At 33.3% G+C, this 17,024-nt stretch overlaps 1 protein-coding gene across 1 annotated transcript in view; it reads right to left on the bottom strand.

Annotated features, from left to right (window-relative positions):
- Window positions 1–9,082, bottom strand: part of LOC115697000 (protein NRT1/ PTR FAMILY 5.5-like) — a 28,833-nt gene extending 19,751 nt beyond the window's left edge. Inside the window, exons 1-2 of the mRNA XM_030623900.2 lie at window positions 8,965–9,082; window positions 8,284–8,342 (exon numbers count right to left, since the gene is read on the bottom strand). Of these exons, the coding sequence (XP_030479760.1) occupies window positions 8,284–8,311 (28 nt within the window). The 5' untranslated portion in view covers window positions 8,312–8,342; window positions 8,965–9,082. The remainder of the gene's footprint in view (window positions 1–8,283; window positions 8,343–8,964) is intronic.
- Between the last annotated feature and the right edge of the window lie 7,942 nt (window positions 9,083–17,024).

The following is a 17,024-nucleotide window of genomic DNA, read 5'->3' as shown; positions in this document are numbered from 1 at the left end:
TATGGATCTCATGAATAGGGTATTCAAGGATTTCCTCGATAACTGCATTATAGTGTTTATCGATGACATTCTTGTGTACTCTCAGTCAGAAGAGGAGCACGAGCATCATCTTCGAATGGTATTACAGCGACTTAGGGATCACAAGCTGTATGCCAAGTTCAAAAAGTGCGAATTCTGGTTGTCCGAGGTGTCCTTTCTGGGTCACATAGTTGGGAAAAATGGAATTATGGTTGATCCAAACAAGATAGAATCAGTGAAGAATTGGCCGAGACCCAAGTCTGTAACAGAAATTAGAAGTTTTCTCGGGTTAGCAGGGTATTATCGACGTTTCGTCGAAGGATTTTCTAAACTTTCTATGCCCCTAACCGAATTGACCAAGAAAAATCAGAGATTTGTGTGGTCAGATAAGTGTGAATCAAGCTTTCAGGAGTTGAAGCAGCGATTGATAACAGCTCCGGTGTTAGCTTTGCCATCGGATCAAGAGAAATTTGTTGTTTATTGTGATGCATCCGGACGGGGTCCGGGATGTGTTCGATGCAAGCTGACAGAGTCATAGCTTATGCCTCTCGTCAACTGAAGGATTATGAGCAGCGTTACCCAACTCATGATTTAGAGCTCGCTGCTGTGGTTTTTTCTTTAAAGATTTGGCGACATTATCTTTATGGTGAAAAGTGTGAGATTTATACCGATCATAAAAGTCTTAAATACTTTTTCACCCAAAAAGATTTGAATATGAGGCAGAGAAGGTGGTTGGAGTTAGTTAAAGACTACGACTGTGAAATACTTTATCACCCCGGAAAGCCAATGTTGTGGCCGATGCTGCGAGCGTAAAAGGTCCGGCCAAGTGTGTACTACGGTTATGATAGCTCCTCAACTAGCCTCAGAAATGGTTAGTGCAGGGATTGAGTTCGTGGTCGGGAAATTACATAATTTAACACTCCAATCTGATCTGTTGGAGAGAATCAGAAAGGCACAACTGGAAGATTCCGAGCTAGTTAAAGTTCGAGATGAAGTAGCGGTCGGCCTAGAGGTTTTTCAATCTCGAGCAGTGGAATGTTGTTATATAAAGCTCGAGTTTGTGTTCCTAGTGTTGATGAGCTTAAGAAAGAGATACTTGATGAAGCTCACACCACGCCTTATTCGTTGCATCCGGGAACCACCAAGATGTATCAGGATTTGAAACCCTACTTCTGGTGGTATGGGATGAAAAGAGATGTAGTGGACTATGTGTCCAAGTGTTTAACTCCGCCACAGATTAAGGCCGAACATCGAGAGACCGGCAGGTTATTGCAACCTTTAATCCTTCCGGAATGGAAGTGGGAGGACATCGCAATGGACTTTGTAATCGGGTTACCTAGAACTACAGGGATGTATGATTCTGTATGGGTCATTGTGGATAGATTTACAAAGTCGGCTCACTTTCTACCAGTAAAAGTTACCTATTCAGTGGATCAGTATGCTGAATTGTATGTGAAGGAGATAGTTCGTCTCCATGGAGCCCCTAAATCTATTGTGTCAGATAGGGATCCAAAGTTTACATCGAAGTTTTGGGTGAGTCTTCAGAAGGCTATGGGTACCAAGTTAAAGTTTAGTATGCCTTTTCACCCTCGGACCGATGGTCGGCCGAAAGAACCATCCGGATTTTGGAAGACCTATGCGAGCCCGTGTTATGGACTTTGAGGGTTCATGGAGTAAGTACTTGCCTTTAATTGAATTCTCCCGCAACAACGACTACCAAAGTACAATAGGGATGGCTCCCTATGAGATGTTATACGGTAGAAAATGTCGTTCTCCTATTCATTGGGACGAGACAGGAGAAAGGAAGTACCTGGGTCCAGAGTTGGTGCAAAAGACCAATGAAGCTATTGATAAGATTAAGGCTCGGATGCTTGCTTCTCAAAGCAGGCAGAAAAGTTATGCTGATTCGAAGCGCAGAGATGTCACATTTCAGACAAGGGAACATGTTTTCCTGCGAGTTTCACCCATGAAGGGTATTCGGCGCTTCGGGAAGAAGGGTTAGTTAAGCCCTAGGTTCATTGGGCCATTTCAGATACTCGAGAAGGTCGGGCAGGTAGCGTATCGGCTAGCCTTACCACCAGCATTATCAGCTGTTCATGACGTATTTCACATCTCTATGTTAAGGAAATACGTGTCAGACCCGACTCATGTCTTGAGTTATGAAGCCCTTGAACTACAACCAGACTTATCCTATGAAGAGCAACCTGTTCAGATTCTGGATAGAAAAGAAAAAGTTCTTCGCAACAAGACTATTGCACTAGTTAAGGTGCTCTGGAGGAACAGTAAGGTGGAAGAAGCCACCTGGGAATTAGAGTCAGATATGAGGACTCAACATCCAGAGCTATTCAGGTTAGATTTCGGGGACGAAATCCTATTAACGGGGGGATAATTGTAATGACCGCTCTAGTAATGTGGATTAGAAAAGGCAATTAGCACTAATTTTTATTATTTTATTATTATTTGTGAATTAATTTATTTGTGGACCCCAATATTTAGAAATAAATGTTAGAGTTATAATTTCTCAATTCCAGAGATTTTATTAAACTCTAGGGGTATTATTTAACTTATATGTGAAATATGTTAATTTTGTAATTTTTGCTCGGCGACAACGGAAAATGCGATGGATGGCTAGATAATCACATGAGTAAGTTTAGAACCCTATTTTATAGTGGGGAATATTTTAGAGAAAATTAATTATCGGGATTGAGCGGGGTTATGGATTTTGACCATTTTACCCCTAGCTTTAGAAATACCCTAGTTTTAAGTCTAGGGGCATTTTAGTCTTTTGGTTAAGGTGAGTGTGGTGGCTGCCCATGTAGTTGACACCTAGCATCTAAGTTAGAAGGAGTTAAGTAATTAACTCATTTTCATTTGGAAAATAAAGGAAAAACAAAGAAAAATCAAGAGAAGCTCTCTCTTCTCTCTTTCTCTCTTCGAAGGCAGCAAGGGGCAAGGGGTTTTGGGAGCTTAAAGTTTGTGTTTTCAGCTAAGGATTCAAGAGGAATCAAAGCAAGGTAACCCTAGTTCTTCTCCCCTTTAAGTTTTTGAAGTTTTAGTTTAGTTTCACTATGAATGTTTAGGTTTAGTGGCTGTTAGGTTTTGAAATGTTTGGGGTTCAATTTCGGGGTTAAATTGAGTTTATCTAAGTCCCTAGCTACCGGTTTTGATGCTTGTGAATGGTTTTAAGCAAGCTTGAGCTTTAAAACTCAAGCTTGGTTCATTAATGGCAACTTGAGTTGGATTGGTTTATTACGTGAATTACCGCCCGGAAATCATTGTGTATGCATTGTTTAGGTATACTGGAGAGTTTGGTAAAGATTGGGATTAAATTGAATCAAGGGGGATAATTTTTTGGTTTCTGCGCAACGGAATTCGGTTCGGGTGGTCGTACCAACCGGTCCGACCGGTTGGTGACCCACCGGATGCGGTTGGGAACCGGTCTGCTGTTGGGGGATTTTCCAGAACCCTAGTTTTGGCCAATTTTGAGATATTTAGGGTATTGCCATGAGGTTTATCGATAGGGAAACTTTTAGTTTCAAGTTTTAAGTCCCGGAAAGTGATTTAGCGAGTCACTCATCTGTATTATTGTTATTGTGATTAGGGCATCCATCTAGCACGTGAATTCCGTTCAGGTCGGCCAAAGACACTTGAATTCGGAAAACGGTAAGAACTGTGTATAATGTATGATGTGATTATCTGAATGTGTGTATATGTGTTTATATATGCATGCTTGAATTATGTTAAACACTACCAACACTTGTATGATTAAGTTATAGAGTGTATTGGTACAGTGATTGTTGTTGATTTGAGTACGATACAGTGATACCAACACAAGCATAGGAAAATGCTAAGGTGTGTGGTACATCACTCAGTGTTACTCAGTGATCGGGATAAACCCTACCAACACTCGTACAGCGAGGTACGATGTGTATGTGGTATAGTGGTTGTACCTTGGTATTGAACGTTCATACTCATCTGTTAAGCTCTGTAAATAGGTGTATGGGCGCCTATTTACAGGTCGGAAATTATATGATATGTTATATGCATTTCTTACTGAGTCTGTTGACTCACAGTTTCTGCTTCCATGTGTAGGTAAAGGAAAGGCGAAGGCTGAACAGGAGTGAACCTGAGCTCGGGTGAGATTGTACATGTCAAGCAGCGCGACCTGGAGTGTTCGGTCTCGGGACATCTGGGAGTTGTATTTTGAAAGTCGCTGTGCGACCTGTAAATCTGTATATTTGGATTGTATGCTTGAAAAGTAAAATTTGTAAAGTTTTAAAAATCGGGATCCCGACACTTGTAAATATTTTATTAAATTACAAAGTTTAGTATTTAATGCAAAAGTTTTAATTTGACACGTTTTTCGAGAAATTTCTTTGATTAGCAAAGATTGCATAATTATTGAAAAATCACTGTAGCGTGCCTTAGCATTAGGGCGTTACACCCGTGATCCGTAAGGGGAAATACCGGGTAAGCTGTGCAATCCCACACCGCCTGGGGAAGGTCAAGTGGGATGATTCTGAGACTGTGTAGGTATGGGACTACACAGTTGAAGAGGGCTTAAATGGATTGATTGGTACTACCTATGTCAACAAGGTGCATCTTGTTTTTCGGTAGCCATCGAGCATCCTCGAAAGAACTCCACAGTTAAGCGTGCTTGGCCTGGAGCAATTTCAAGGATGGGTGACCTCCTGAGAAGTTTTCCCAAGATGCGTGTGAGTGAGGACAAAGCATGCTGAAAATACTCCTGTTGGTCTGTAGGGTCAGTCATCAGTCCATGAAGCAGCCAGAGTGGCATACTCGTGTATAAGAGCCATAAGTCCGTGGGTGTAAGGGCCCAATGGAGGCTTGAAGCGGGGACGTTACATCGGGTTCGGGCTTTCAGATTTCAAGTGTTTAAAATGTGTAACCGAACCCAGTTTTCGGGTGGTCGGGTCCATCGGATTTCGGGTCAGGTATGGCGGGTTTGCTATGGTCGGGTTCGGATTAGCACCCGAATCAATATTTGCATAAAAAATTTCTATGGTTTGGTGTCATTTCACTGTCAATGAAAAGTACAAATATGAACCACTACCACTGTCAAAGAACAAAAAAAGTACAAACAATATTATAATAACATTTTTATTTTTATTTTTAATGAAAATATAATTTAAAAAATAAATAGTAAACAAACTTAGTTTCCCAAGGAAAATGACGAACTTTTTTCAGTAGCTATTTTTATACCCACGTGCATGATGATTATGGCCTACTTTTGTAGGTGACACAGTTACAAAGGTGAAGATAGATAGCCTCTCTTACACATTTTTATTTCATAAAAAAACTGTACCTTCAGCTTTCCTATTACGAAAATCTATGCGACTGTGCCTAATTTTTGGGTTTCGGATTAACACTCGAATTAATATTTGCATTTTATTAAAACCCGAACCTGACACTGTGTGGAGCATTTTCGGGTTGGACCTGACCCGACCACACGGGTTTTTAATTTTTCGGCTTTTTTTGGCAGCGAGTCGAGGCGGGTGGCCGGGTTTTTAGGTTTGCGGGTCTAAATGCTCAGCCCTAGGCCAAATGCCCTAAAAGTATAAATGTTTTAGTAGTTAAAAAATAATAAGATAATTGTAAATAATAAATTTTTTATTAATATTATATTATCATTATAATATTATTTTATATATACAATTTATCAGTTACTTACGATAAGTTTAATATATATATATTATAAGGTTATATCAGATGAACGAACAGTACGAAACTCTCTTCCTCCTCCTCCTCCCTCGATGAAACTTTTTCTCTTTCTATTCATTTTCTTTGATTTTTAACTTGAAACTTAGCGATCTAAGTTCCGGTAGTAGCAAGATAGAAAATCCTCGGAGATGAAAAGTTATATTATAAGTTTATATTAGATGAACGAACAGTATGAAACTCTCTTCCTCCTCCTTCAATGACACTTTTTCTCTTTCTATCCATTTTCTTTGATTTTTAACTTGAAACCTAGCGATCTAAGCTCCGGTAGTAGCGGGATAGCAAATCCTCGGAGAGAAAAAGTTTAAGGTATGGTTTAATTTTGTTTAAGCTAAAAACGATTAGTTTTATATAGGAATTTCGTAAATTAGAATAGTTATGGAGATTCTGACTTTGTAGAATTATTCTTTGGTAGCTATGGGACTAGTATCGATGTTTACTTGTTAAATTTGAAGTGATTTTGAGTTAGAAATCGAGTTTAGAACTTTTTAAAGCTTAGTCCGAACGTTAATGATGTTTTTCATTTAAGGACTCGATTTTAATTTCTATTATGTAAGGATGGTAATATTTATGATATATATGTGCCCTGTGAAATTTGGAGTGATTTGGTTAAGTTTTTGTAGTATTTCGGTGAGTGCAAAATTTGAGATTTTCGAGTTATACTATTTTTAGAAATTTCTAGGAGATCAGAAATTATATGCATGTTATAACTTTTTACTCGAGTGTCTATTTTGGACGTTCTATATACTGTTTCAAAGCTTGCAACGAGCTCTACAATATGGCGTATGTTTTAGAGCTAAAATATAAGTTTTATTGTAGTGTATTTATACCACGGAGTTTGGTAAAAAATTCTAGATTGTTTTATGTGAATATTAAGCAGTGTTTTGGGATAAACACTTATTGGTTTACCGTTGTTGTGACATAGGGCCGAGATCATCGGGGATAATTCTCTACTTGGGTTGGCCGACATGTATGAACCTAGATTAAATGTAAGAAAAGTATATTGTACTGCATAGTACGTTGTATGTAATACAATTAGTATTGTTATGAATTGATTAATATTAAGATATAGTTAATATTGTTATATAATAAAAAGATTGATTGGTTGAGTATTGATAATGTGATGATATTATGCATTTGATATATGGGCTCACCTGATTAGGTGATGCGATATACCTGGCGACGTACCGAGCGTAGGTACTGGCGTCAGTGACATATGATGAGTATTGAGCGTAGGTACAGGCTCACCTGATTAGGTGATGTGATATACCTGGCGACGTACCGGGCGCAGGTACGGGTGTCAGTGACATATGATGACTACCGAGTATAGGTACATGCTCACGTGATTAGGTGATGCAATATACCTAGCAACGTACTGGGCTTAGGTATGGGCATCAGTGACATATGTTGAGTAGCGAGTGTCAGTACGGGCTCACCTGATTAGGTGATACAATATACTTGGCGACGTACTGGGCGTAGGTATGGGCGTCAGTGACAAATGATGAGTACTAAGCGTAGGTACGGCCTCACTTGATTAGGTGATGCGATTTTTCTGGCGACGTATCTAGCGTAGGTACGGACGTCGATGATATGAAAATGCCTGATTATGGCATAGATCGAAACCATTGTTGGGTTTCTTCTTGGTAACTTATTGAGCGTAGGTATGAGCATCAATGACATATGATAAGTACTGGGCATAGGTACGGGCTCGTCTGATTAGACGATGCGATATATTAATGTCAGGTTGTGGCACGGGCTCACCTGATTAGGTGATGCAATTATATGATATATATGGGTGCAAGTTTTGGCACGGGCTCACCTGATTAGGTGATGGAGTTATGCGATATACGTGTGTCAAGCTATGGCACGGGCTTGTCTGATTAGGCAATGCAATACAAGATTATCATAGTAAAACATTGACTTGTCTGATTAGGCAGCGTGATGTAATGAAGATAGTTACTTTATGAGATAGGGTACCCTATATAGACAGTTCTTAACCACCGAGATAGGTCAACAACTCTATGTCGACGGTCAGATATTCTCGGTGGTTGTTAACCGCCGAGATATGTCTATGTCATGGGTTCTTAACTGCCAAGATAGAGTAATTTTCTTATAGTGATAGTATCATCAAGCTATGTCAATGATTACAGTTGCACATGCAAATAAAAGCAACGAACATTATTTTATTATACACAAATAATAGTTATGATAATTAAATTTTGTTGTCACTTGTCTAAATTACAACAATATAGTAAATAATAAAGAATAAAATATTTAATAAATGAAAATAATAAAAATTTTGAAATTAATGATGTGCCAAATTTAACTTATATTATTTATTAAAAAAACTTACATTATACTATGTATCAAATAATAGTATGTGTCAAAACTTGTACAACTTAATTTATAACAACATTGAAGTGGTTTTCTTCATCATGTTAAACTACTTTAAAATATAAAAATGTATAATTTTTTTAAAACTAAATTAGAGATGCTCTAAACAAATAAAATATGATATAAACTTACCTTCAATTTTCCAGTCAAGCAATGCCATTGATAAGAACTATGAAGTTCGGATCGCCGACCTGTCAGTACAAAAAATTACTATTTTTAGTGACAACATTTTAGTTACATTAAAAAATTACTTGTAACTGAAACATAATTTTAGATATAAGTTAATACTAATTTAGTTTTAAACGTGACAATAAATATTGTGACTAAAAACACATTTAGTTATAATAAATTGTAATTTTTGTAATTAAAGATTCCAGATATTTTAATCACAACATAAAAATGTTGATTTATAATTAGTCACAATTTTTTAACTTTTAATTCAAATTTTATAGACTTAAAATAAAAATTTTAGCACTGATATCTTCGATGCAAAATTCTAGTCAGATTTTATTTAATTTAGTAAACATGATATGGATCTACTACACAAGTGTGTGTGTGTGTTTATGTATAAATTTAGAGTGGAATAGTGGATAATTAACCTAACTAATAAATACTAAAGATGATTCTGCCACTAACAATATTCTCTAAACTTTTTTTAATTTCTTAATATATGGATGAGATCAATTCAAATTATTATCTCATATTTAATAATAAAATTAATGATTATAGTAAAATTTACAAGTAACAGAGACAACTTGATTAATTTTACTACAAAAGAAAACAGAGACAAATTCAGATAGAAACTGTGCTTACGAATGCCGGAGTTTAAAAAAAGAGAGGAGAAATAATCCGAAAATGCAAAATATGCAGCCTTGTCGATTCGCCGTCGGTGAAATCCAACTTGATTTCCTAAGAGGAAATTCAAGTTACTGAGAAAATTAATTAATTAAACAATAAAGTAAATATAAATACCATACAATGTATAGTTGGTGAAATTTATTAACAGTATTCATTATGAAATGACAAGTCAACAATTGTTGGGTCCACGAGTAGGACAAAAGAAAAGGTCATATTTAGGGTAAAGAGAAATGCTAAAAGGTACTAGTGGTGTCAAGCATCCTCTTACGTGTCAATATCGTTACGTATTAGTATCGGGTCCCATATAGTTTAATATAATAGTTTTTAGGGAGTATTGCTAACCAATTGCAAGACGACACGTCTTGAGGGTGTTAGGCACTACTGGTGCCCAATAACAATGCTCTAGGGTAAATATCAAACTTCTATACTTGATGTTGGCCCTGGTCATAGCCTTCATATTCTTGGCGTAGTATTCTTATTTGGGGAAGATACTTGATGAAGCAAGGTCTCATCTGGAAAGTGGGTAATGGTACTATCATTCGCACCATTGAAGACCATTGGCTTCCTAATTGCAGGATTAAATCGTATTTCTCTCTTCCTCCATCTGAGTCCACTCTCTCTTTCTTTCTCTCCCCATCTGGGGCTTGGGATCCTAATAAGTTTCGCCAGTTTTTTGATGATCAGCTTGTCGACAGTATTCTTAATGTTCCAATTTCTGGTAATGATTGTCGAGATGATCTCGTTTGGAGTGGGAATACTTCTGGTCTTTCACTGTCAAAACTGCCTATCACTTAGCTCTTGTTTCCAGGGATATTCCTTCTTCATCATCTTTTAATCAGCGTAAACAATTCTGGTCCAAGATCTGGTCTTCATCTGTTCCTCCAAAAATTAAGCATCTGGTGTGGCGTGTGTTATCTAGTTCTATCCCTGTAGCCTCTCTCCTATTCTTTAGACACATTATACCTTCTCCCATTTGCCCTATTTGTCATCTGAAGTGGGAAACTGTGGAGCATGCTATTCTTGATTGCGCAGGTATTAAAAAGGCTTGGAAACATTCTCTATTTTCTGACTTCTATAAGAATAATAAAAGATTAAGTATCTATGATTTTATTGCTCAAGCTATAGACCTCTATGATAAATATGATATTGCTATCTTATTTTGCTTTATTTGGTTAATATGGAATCGGAGAAATAATCTTTTTTATAATAAAAAATCATTGCCTTCCTGGCAACTTTTTAATCAAGCTGTTAATTATTTATGGGAATATGAGCATGCTAATCATTCTAGTTTCAAGGCAGACCTTGTTGTTTCAAGATGTGATGAACAGGTTTACTCACCCCCACATAGATGCTGGAAAGTAAACACGGATGCTGGTGTTAGCAACACTGCTAAGAAGCATAGTCTGCGAGTAGTGGTCAGAGATGAATGTGATAATATAAAGGTCGGTTTAATCGTTCCCATTATAGGTTCAGTTCCACCAGAAGTTGCTGAAGCTAAAGCTATCTTGACTGCCATTTATTGGTTGCAGGCCACCAAGCTTCCTGTCGCTGTTCTTCAATCTGAATGTAAAAGTGTTGTTGATAAAATTTATGCCTACTAGTTGTCATAATTCAGTTCTTAGTGACATTGTCAATTGTATTAAGGACTCATTGTTGTTCAGTCCTCATCTGCTTATAGTTCATGTACCTTGTGAGCTTAATAAAATCGCTCATGCTTGTGCTAGGGCAGGTCTAGGATTAGACAATGAATATATATGGAATGGTTCTTTATCTTCCTTTGTAGCCTGAAATCTTTGTACTCTGTCTTCGTTTCAATGAAGTTTCAGGTTTTTCAAAAAAAAAAAAAGAAAAAAAAAGAAAGAAAGTAAGTTAAATCTCTATTTATCCTAATATTTTTTAGGGGTTTTTTCAATATTATACTTAAAATTGATTTTATTTATAAAAATACCTTTAGGAAAATTATTTGCACAAATACCGATATGCCACATCAGCATAAATACCGAAATATAAAATAATTACCGAAAATAGAAAAAAAATGAAAAATCTCGCTTCCTGAAGTTTCAGTGTTTTGCAAATTTTTAAAAAAGCAACCTTTTGGTTGCTTTCGCTATAAATAATATATCAATTAGTTACCTTTTTATTAAAAAAAATTAATTCAAGATATTTTTTTCTCATACACATTTGGTTGCTTATTTTGTTCAGGCAACTTAAAATGAATATATATAATAATTTTTATATTGTAACTAATTTTATTATGTTTAAGATACTATTTGGTAACTTTATAAGTTTTTGTATTAACATATTAAATTTTTTTTATTAAATAAATTTATTATTATTATACTATATCGTAACTTTTAAATACAAAGTAACAGAAGACTTTATTAAGTTATGATGTTACTTGATATGTTAAAGTTTATTAAATTTAATATTTTATTACTATTTGTTACAAAATATAAAAAAGGAATAAAAAAAAAATTCTTTTAATACAAATCGTCTATTTTCGGAGTCAGTAAAAAGTAAGAGAGATATCTAAATGTTAGAGGAAAAAAAAAATTAAGAGAAATAATAAATTAAGAGAAAAAAATAAAAAAAACTAATAATAAATGAAGAAGATAATAATGTCAGAAAAAGAAATGGTAAACAAAAAGAAAAAAAAAAAAGATAGATATTGGAGGAGACTTATAATTTTTTTTTTAGATTTTAAGTTATAGTGTGTTATTTTGTTGTTTAAGAAACCTTAGTCTAACTTTTAATTTTAGTCATTTTTTTGTAGCAGAAAAATGTATGTTTCTAACATGTCAAAATGATCACCTTAAAAAAAAAAAAGATTATAATAGTGTAATTTTTGTGCCCAAATGATAAATTGTGAGGCTGAAAAAACTTTTGAAATAAAAAAAAAATAAGAACTAAGAAATAAAGAAAGTGAGAATGATTACAATTTGTGTTGTTTATTCACATAATTTTTCTTTTTTTTTTTAAAAAAAAAAAACTTATTGTATATCAACTAGGAGAGTAAATAAATTAATGTAAAAGAAAAACATATGGTTTATTTTTAATTTTAGTAGGCGTATAGATATTTAAAAGAATAAAATGGTCTAAGATAATTTCATAAATAATTTACAATTCACGTTGATAAATGCAATTATTTCTTTCTAAAACTATTAATTAGATAAAAAAAAAGAATGTAAAAAACAAAGAATAGAATGTAAAAAAAAATTGATCAACCTATTTATTTTCAAAAAATAAGATTGTTAAAAAAAAAAAAAAAAAAGCTACAATGATGTGTCTAGAAAAAGAAAAAGAAAAAGAAAAAAAAAGAAGAAGAAGAAGAAGCTAGCGTATAGGCCGAACTTAGGAGAGAGAACCAATAAATATGTATTGGTATACCTCTCAAAAAGAATTACCTGAATTTTAAGTATTAAAATAACTAAGGGCAAATTCTTAAATAATTTAATAATAATAGTTATTGGTGCAAATATTTCTATTTTTTATGTATTCAGTACTTACACAGTTAGGGCTTGATTGGTTTGGAATTTGAAAACAATTTTATGTTTTTAAAAACTTAAAATGTGGGGGTCCACATAAAAATACTTGATTGGTTTGGTGTTTTCAAAAACTAAATTTGAATATGATTTTGAGTTTTAAGTCAAAAAATGAAAACATCAATTTTATGTTTTCTATGTTTTCAAATCATTGAATTTAAAAACTCTTCAAATACTCTCTTACTTTTATATTTTGGGATTCCCAACCAATCACAAATCTAATTTTTTAAAACTCAAAAACACAAAATTACACTACAACCAATCACATTTTTAAAAATAATTTTTCACTTACAAAATTCAAATTTTTGTTTCCAAAACACTCTTTTAGAAAACACAATTTTCAAATCTCAAACCAATCAAACCCTTAATTACTTAATATTTGTTATGTATTGTGCCCCTCAATCTTAATTAATGTTGTACGTAGGTTGTTGAAAATATAAATGTCAATAATACAATAAGTTAAAATTTGTACAAATATTAACAATATACTATTAGAGAATGTTGGTTTTTTTTTTTACATATTTATTAATTTATTTTGTTATTTTTATATTTTTACTCTCTTCATCACTTTTTTTAAAATTAATATTTTAAAAATATTGTATTTTAATAAAAAAAAATTAGACAACAAGGAAAGACAATCTAAAAAGCAATTATTGAAAAACTAGATAGCAACAAAAAAGAAAATTAAAAACAACAAAATGCAACTATAAAATAACAAAAAAAAAAAAAAACAATAAACATCAACTCCACTATAATATGTAAATTAATATCAACTCTTAAACTTATTTTTGCACTACATTGTTTTTATTAATATTTGACAACATGATTATCCTTTTGTACTATTACTTTATTTTTTTTTCTTGAAGAATTTTTTTAGATTCAGCTTCATGCTTCTCTATTATTATTATTTTCTTCTTTTAGAGTTAGTAACAACTCAAATAAACTTTTTTAAACAAATAAAATGAATGATTACATTAATAATATAAATAATAATTTTTTATAATTTCAAAATAAAGTAATATAATATAATAAGTAATGGATATTTAAAATAATAAAAAATTAACTATAAAATAATAGTACAACTAGTGCACATTGTGTCAATTAAAAATTAAAGAAAAAAAAATAGAAAAAACTTATCATTATATTAAAAAAATGTGATTAAAAAATTAAATAAATATATATATCTACATCTACAAAATCAACACTCATACAACAACAAAAACAAATTTCAATAATAAACTAAAAATATACACCATAACAAATGTACAAAAAAAAAAAACTAAAAAATAATTGTGCAACAAAAAAAAAAACAACAACTAAAAACTACATAAAAACAACTATAATACAACATAAAAGCAACTATAACACAAAATAAAAATAACAAAATATCAACCGCATTATAATATTTATAGAAATTATATTTATTTATTATTTCTAATTTTTTTTATCTCATTAATTGTCATATACAAGTCTAAATAGTGTGAATCTTGCAGATTAAAAGGGAATATTGTTTCCTTATTTGTTTAAAGAAATTTTGATTAAAAATTTTTTAGGTTCATTGAATCTGTTCTAATAGATTCTGAGAATGTTTGAATAGATTGTGACTTTCCTTTTTAGGAATATTTCACATTTACTTCGTGATTATTTTTTTTTTCTCTTTTCCACGATCTAAGGTGTTTCTTGGGTGTATATAGACATCCTTAGTTCGTGAGTTTTGATCATCTTTGTTGTTTATTACTTTTTCAAGTTTTGAGAGAAGAATTTTTTGTGTGAAGAACTTGAGTCTAAAAAGTTGTTACTATTTTATTGTAGTGTGTTCTATATTATTTTCCTTGTGTTAATTGTGCAGGTTAAATTCACACGGGCGTGTACATCAAGCTTTGAGAGAAGTTTTGTTCGTGAGACACTTTTTAAGAGGAAGAGTGCAAGTGTTATGGTTTGAAAGGAGTTCAAGATCTTAACACCTCAAAAATTTTATTAGAAGTTTAAATTACAATAGTTGCGACAAATTTAAGAGGGATTCTTTATTTGTATAAGCGAATTTAGTTTTGTAATCATTTAAATATTCTTTTAATAAATTTTATTCTCTGGGCGTGGTCCTGTAGCAATCGGTAAAGATTGCTAATACCACGTATAAAATTCGTGTGTTATTTATTTTATGTTTATTTCTACCTTTTTTGATAAACTGTTCAAGTGTATTGGCTTTCTCTTCATACAATTTCTGTGTTTGTGTAAATGTCTCTGTGACATAATATCAATTAATTATTTACTGTAAATCCAAAGTTACCAATAATCTTTTAATATTGTATGATAATCTCCTAAAATGCAAAATCAACAAACATTTTGTTAGCTTTATTTTTATTTTTATTTTTATTTTTTTAAATAACAATCACTTATTTTAAAATGAACCCTTCTTTTGTTTATTTTTGGAAATTCTTTTTTTTTTTGGCAAATTATGTATCAAAATATTTTGTATTTAATATGTGTTTTTCTTGTGCAATTAGACTGATTTGATTACGTTGATTTTGTGCCTTTATTTCTCTTTTTCTTTTAAGAAAAAATTCCTTCTCAGCTGGTCTCTTTTTTGTTTAGGAAACTTCTTGTAAGAGAAAAAATTTCTTATGCAAAATTCTCTATGTTTGGAAACTTTGACTTTCCCTTTTCTCTTTAATGACTTCGGTTGTGTCTTGATAAGATCAGATCAAACACAATGTGTTAACGCCAATTTTCGTTAACCAAATATAAGCTAAATAGTGATAATCTCACACAGAAAAATAAAAACAGTAAAAGAAAAAGTATGAATGCAAAAGACCTTTTACGTGGTTTTGCACTTAAAATTCGGCATAGTCGACGAGTCAATTTTATTAGATTTTTGATGGTTATTTAAGGCCCTTTTTCTTATGATTTTTTTCTCCTTTTTTAATCTAACTTGCCACTATTTATAATCACATAGTAGGCAGTTAATTACAGAGTTGACTGTAATCTTTACAATATTTATCCCCTAAAATCGTGGTGTTTGATTACATATCATGAAGTATAAATGCGATTATTATTTGAATATCACACAGCTCTGATTTATCCGCTTTTACTGGATCAAAAATGATCGTGTATTTAAGCACGTTTTAATTCATGGCGCTCTGGGATGTGTCGACGGGAACTTGGTACCAATGACTTTGATAGCGAGCTGGAGCCTTTTCCCCTATCTCTCCGAGGTCAACGATATACGCCTCGTTGCTTCTTTGTTTGAAGGCTTAACGCTTCATTTTGGCAATCACAATTCTTACTAACACAGAGTACTTCGACAGTCATCATAATTTGAATGTCAGCTTCTGACTCATCAAGACTATAAGTCTCACTGAAAGATGTCTGAAGTTGATTGGTGAAAGTACCAGGAGTGCTCCTTCCTATAGCGAGATAGGCTCCTTGCTTATTAGGTCTTGAGTCCACCCAACTGATATACTTTGTTTGTATATTATACGCTAAGTGTCTTCATAGTCAAAGTGCATCGCTTTCGTCTCCCCAGGTGTAACGAAGTTGATATCTCGCTTTATGCATCCAATGCCGTATGGTTTCTTGTTAATACATGGGGTAACAATTTGTATATCTTTACCTCGCATAAGACCTTATAGTCAAGGAGTTGCAAGTATACTCTGTTACTTACGCAATTAATGAGTTATTCCATTAAAAGTGATTACATCGATCCGTATTCCCCTTAACTTGACACGTGTCCTCTATTAAAATGGTAGCCGAATTTCGAGTATAACAATTGCCCCTTAACAAGTTCTTTTTAATAAAAAGTGCTTTTTAATAATTACAAAGGGCATTTTCGTCATAATCCCTTTCGGAAAAATGCGTCCTTTGATTTTGGCAGTTGTATGGTTTCAAGGGTCATTATTAGTATAAATGAACCGTCTTTACATCTTCCGCCTCACTCCCAACTGTTAGATTTTCCAACCTTTGGCCTTTTCGTTCACTGGAGAGTATAAAATGGCGGTTTGGGCTTGCCATATTCTATAAACTCCTGGTTTTTGGTAAGTTTTATCCAAAAATTGGGTTGTCATTCTCTTGCTAAGATGTTCCATCCAAGTTTAGAAACTTATTCCTCAAAACTCGAAACACCAGAATATACCAACTATTTTTCCTCTCCGTTTGTTCTCAAAAACTTCAAACCTCAATTTAAATTGGAAACGAAAGACTCCAATACTGAGGAGCTTCCGATCAATCCAAACCAAGGAGATGTAGTGGATCGTTACGGGCGATCCTCACAAGAGATTTTTGAGGGTAAGCATCATCCCTCGCGAATGGTGGTCTGATCTGGATTATTAGTTAATTTTTTTTTGTTGCTCCATTGATCTTTTATCTTTGTCTCTACAGAAATGGACATAGATTTTGAGAGCAAGTTCAGAGGTCCTCCTCAGGCTAACAAGGAATTTAGGAAGAAGATAATCCCAGTTGGCGTGGTCATGGATTCTA

Source organism: Cannabis sativa, chromosome 7 (assembly GCF_029168945.1).
Source record: "Cannabis sativa cultivar Pink pepper isolate KNU-18-1 chromosome 7, ASM2916894v1, whole genome shotgun sequence".
Taxonomy (NCBI): Eukaryota; Viridiplantae; Streptophyta; class Magnoliopsida; order Rosales; family Cannabaceae; genus Cannabis; species Cannabis sativa.
Note: the sequence above shows the minus strand (reverse complement) of the source record. Positions and strands in the feature narration are given on the sequence as shown.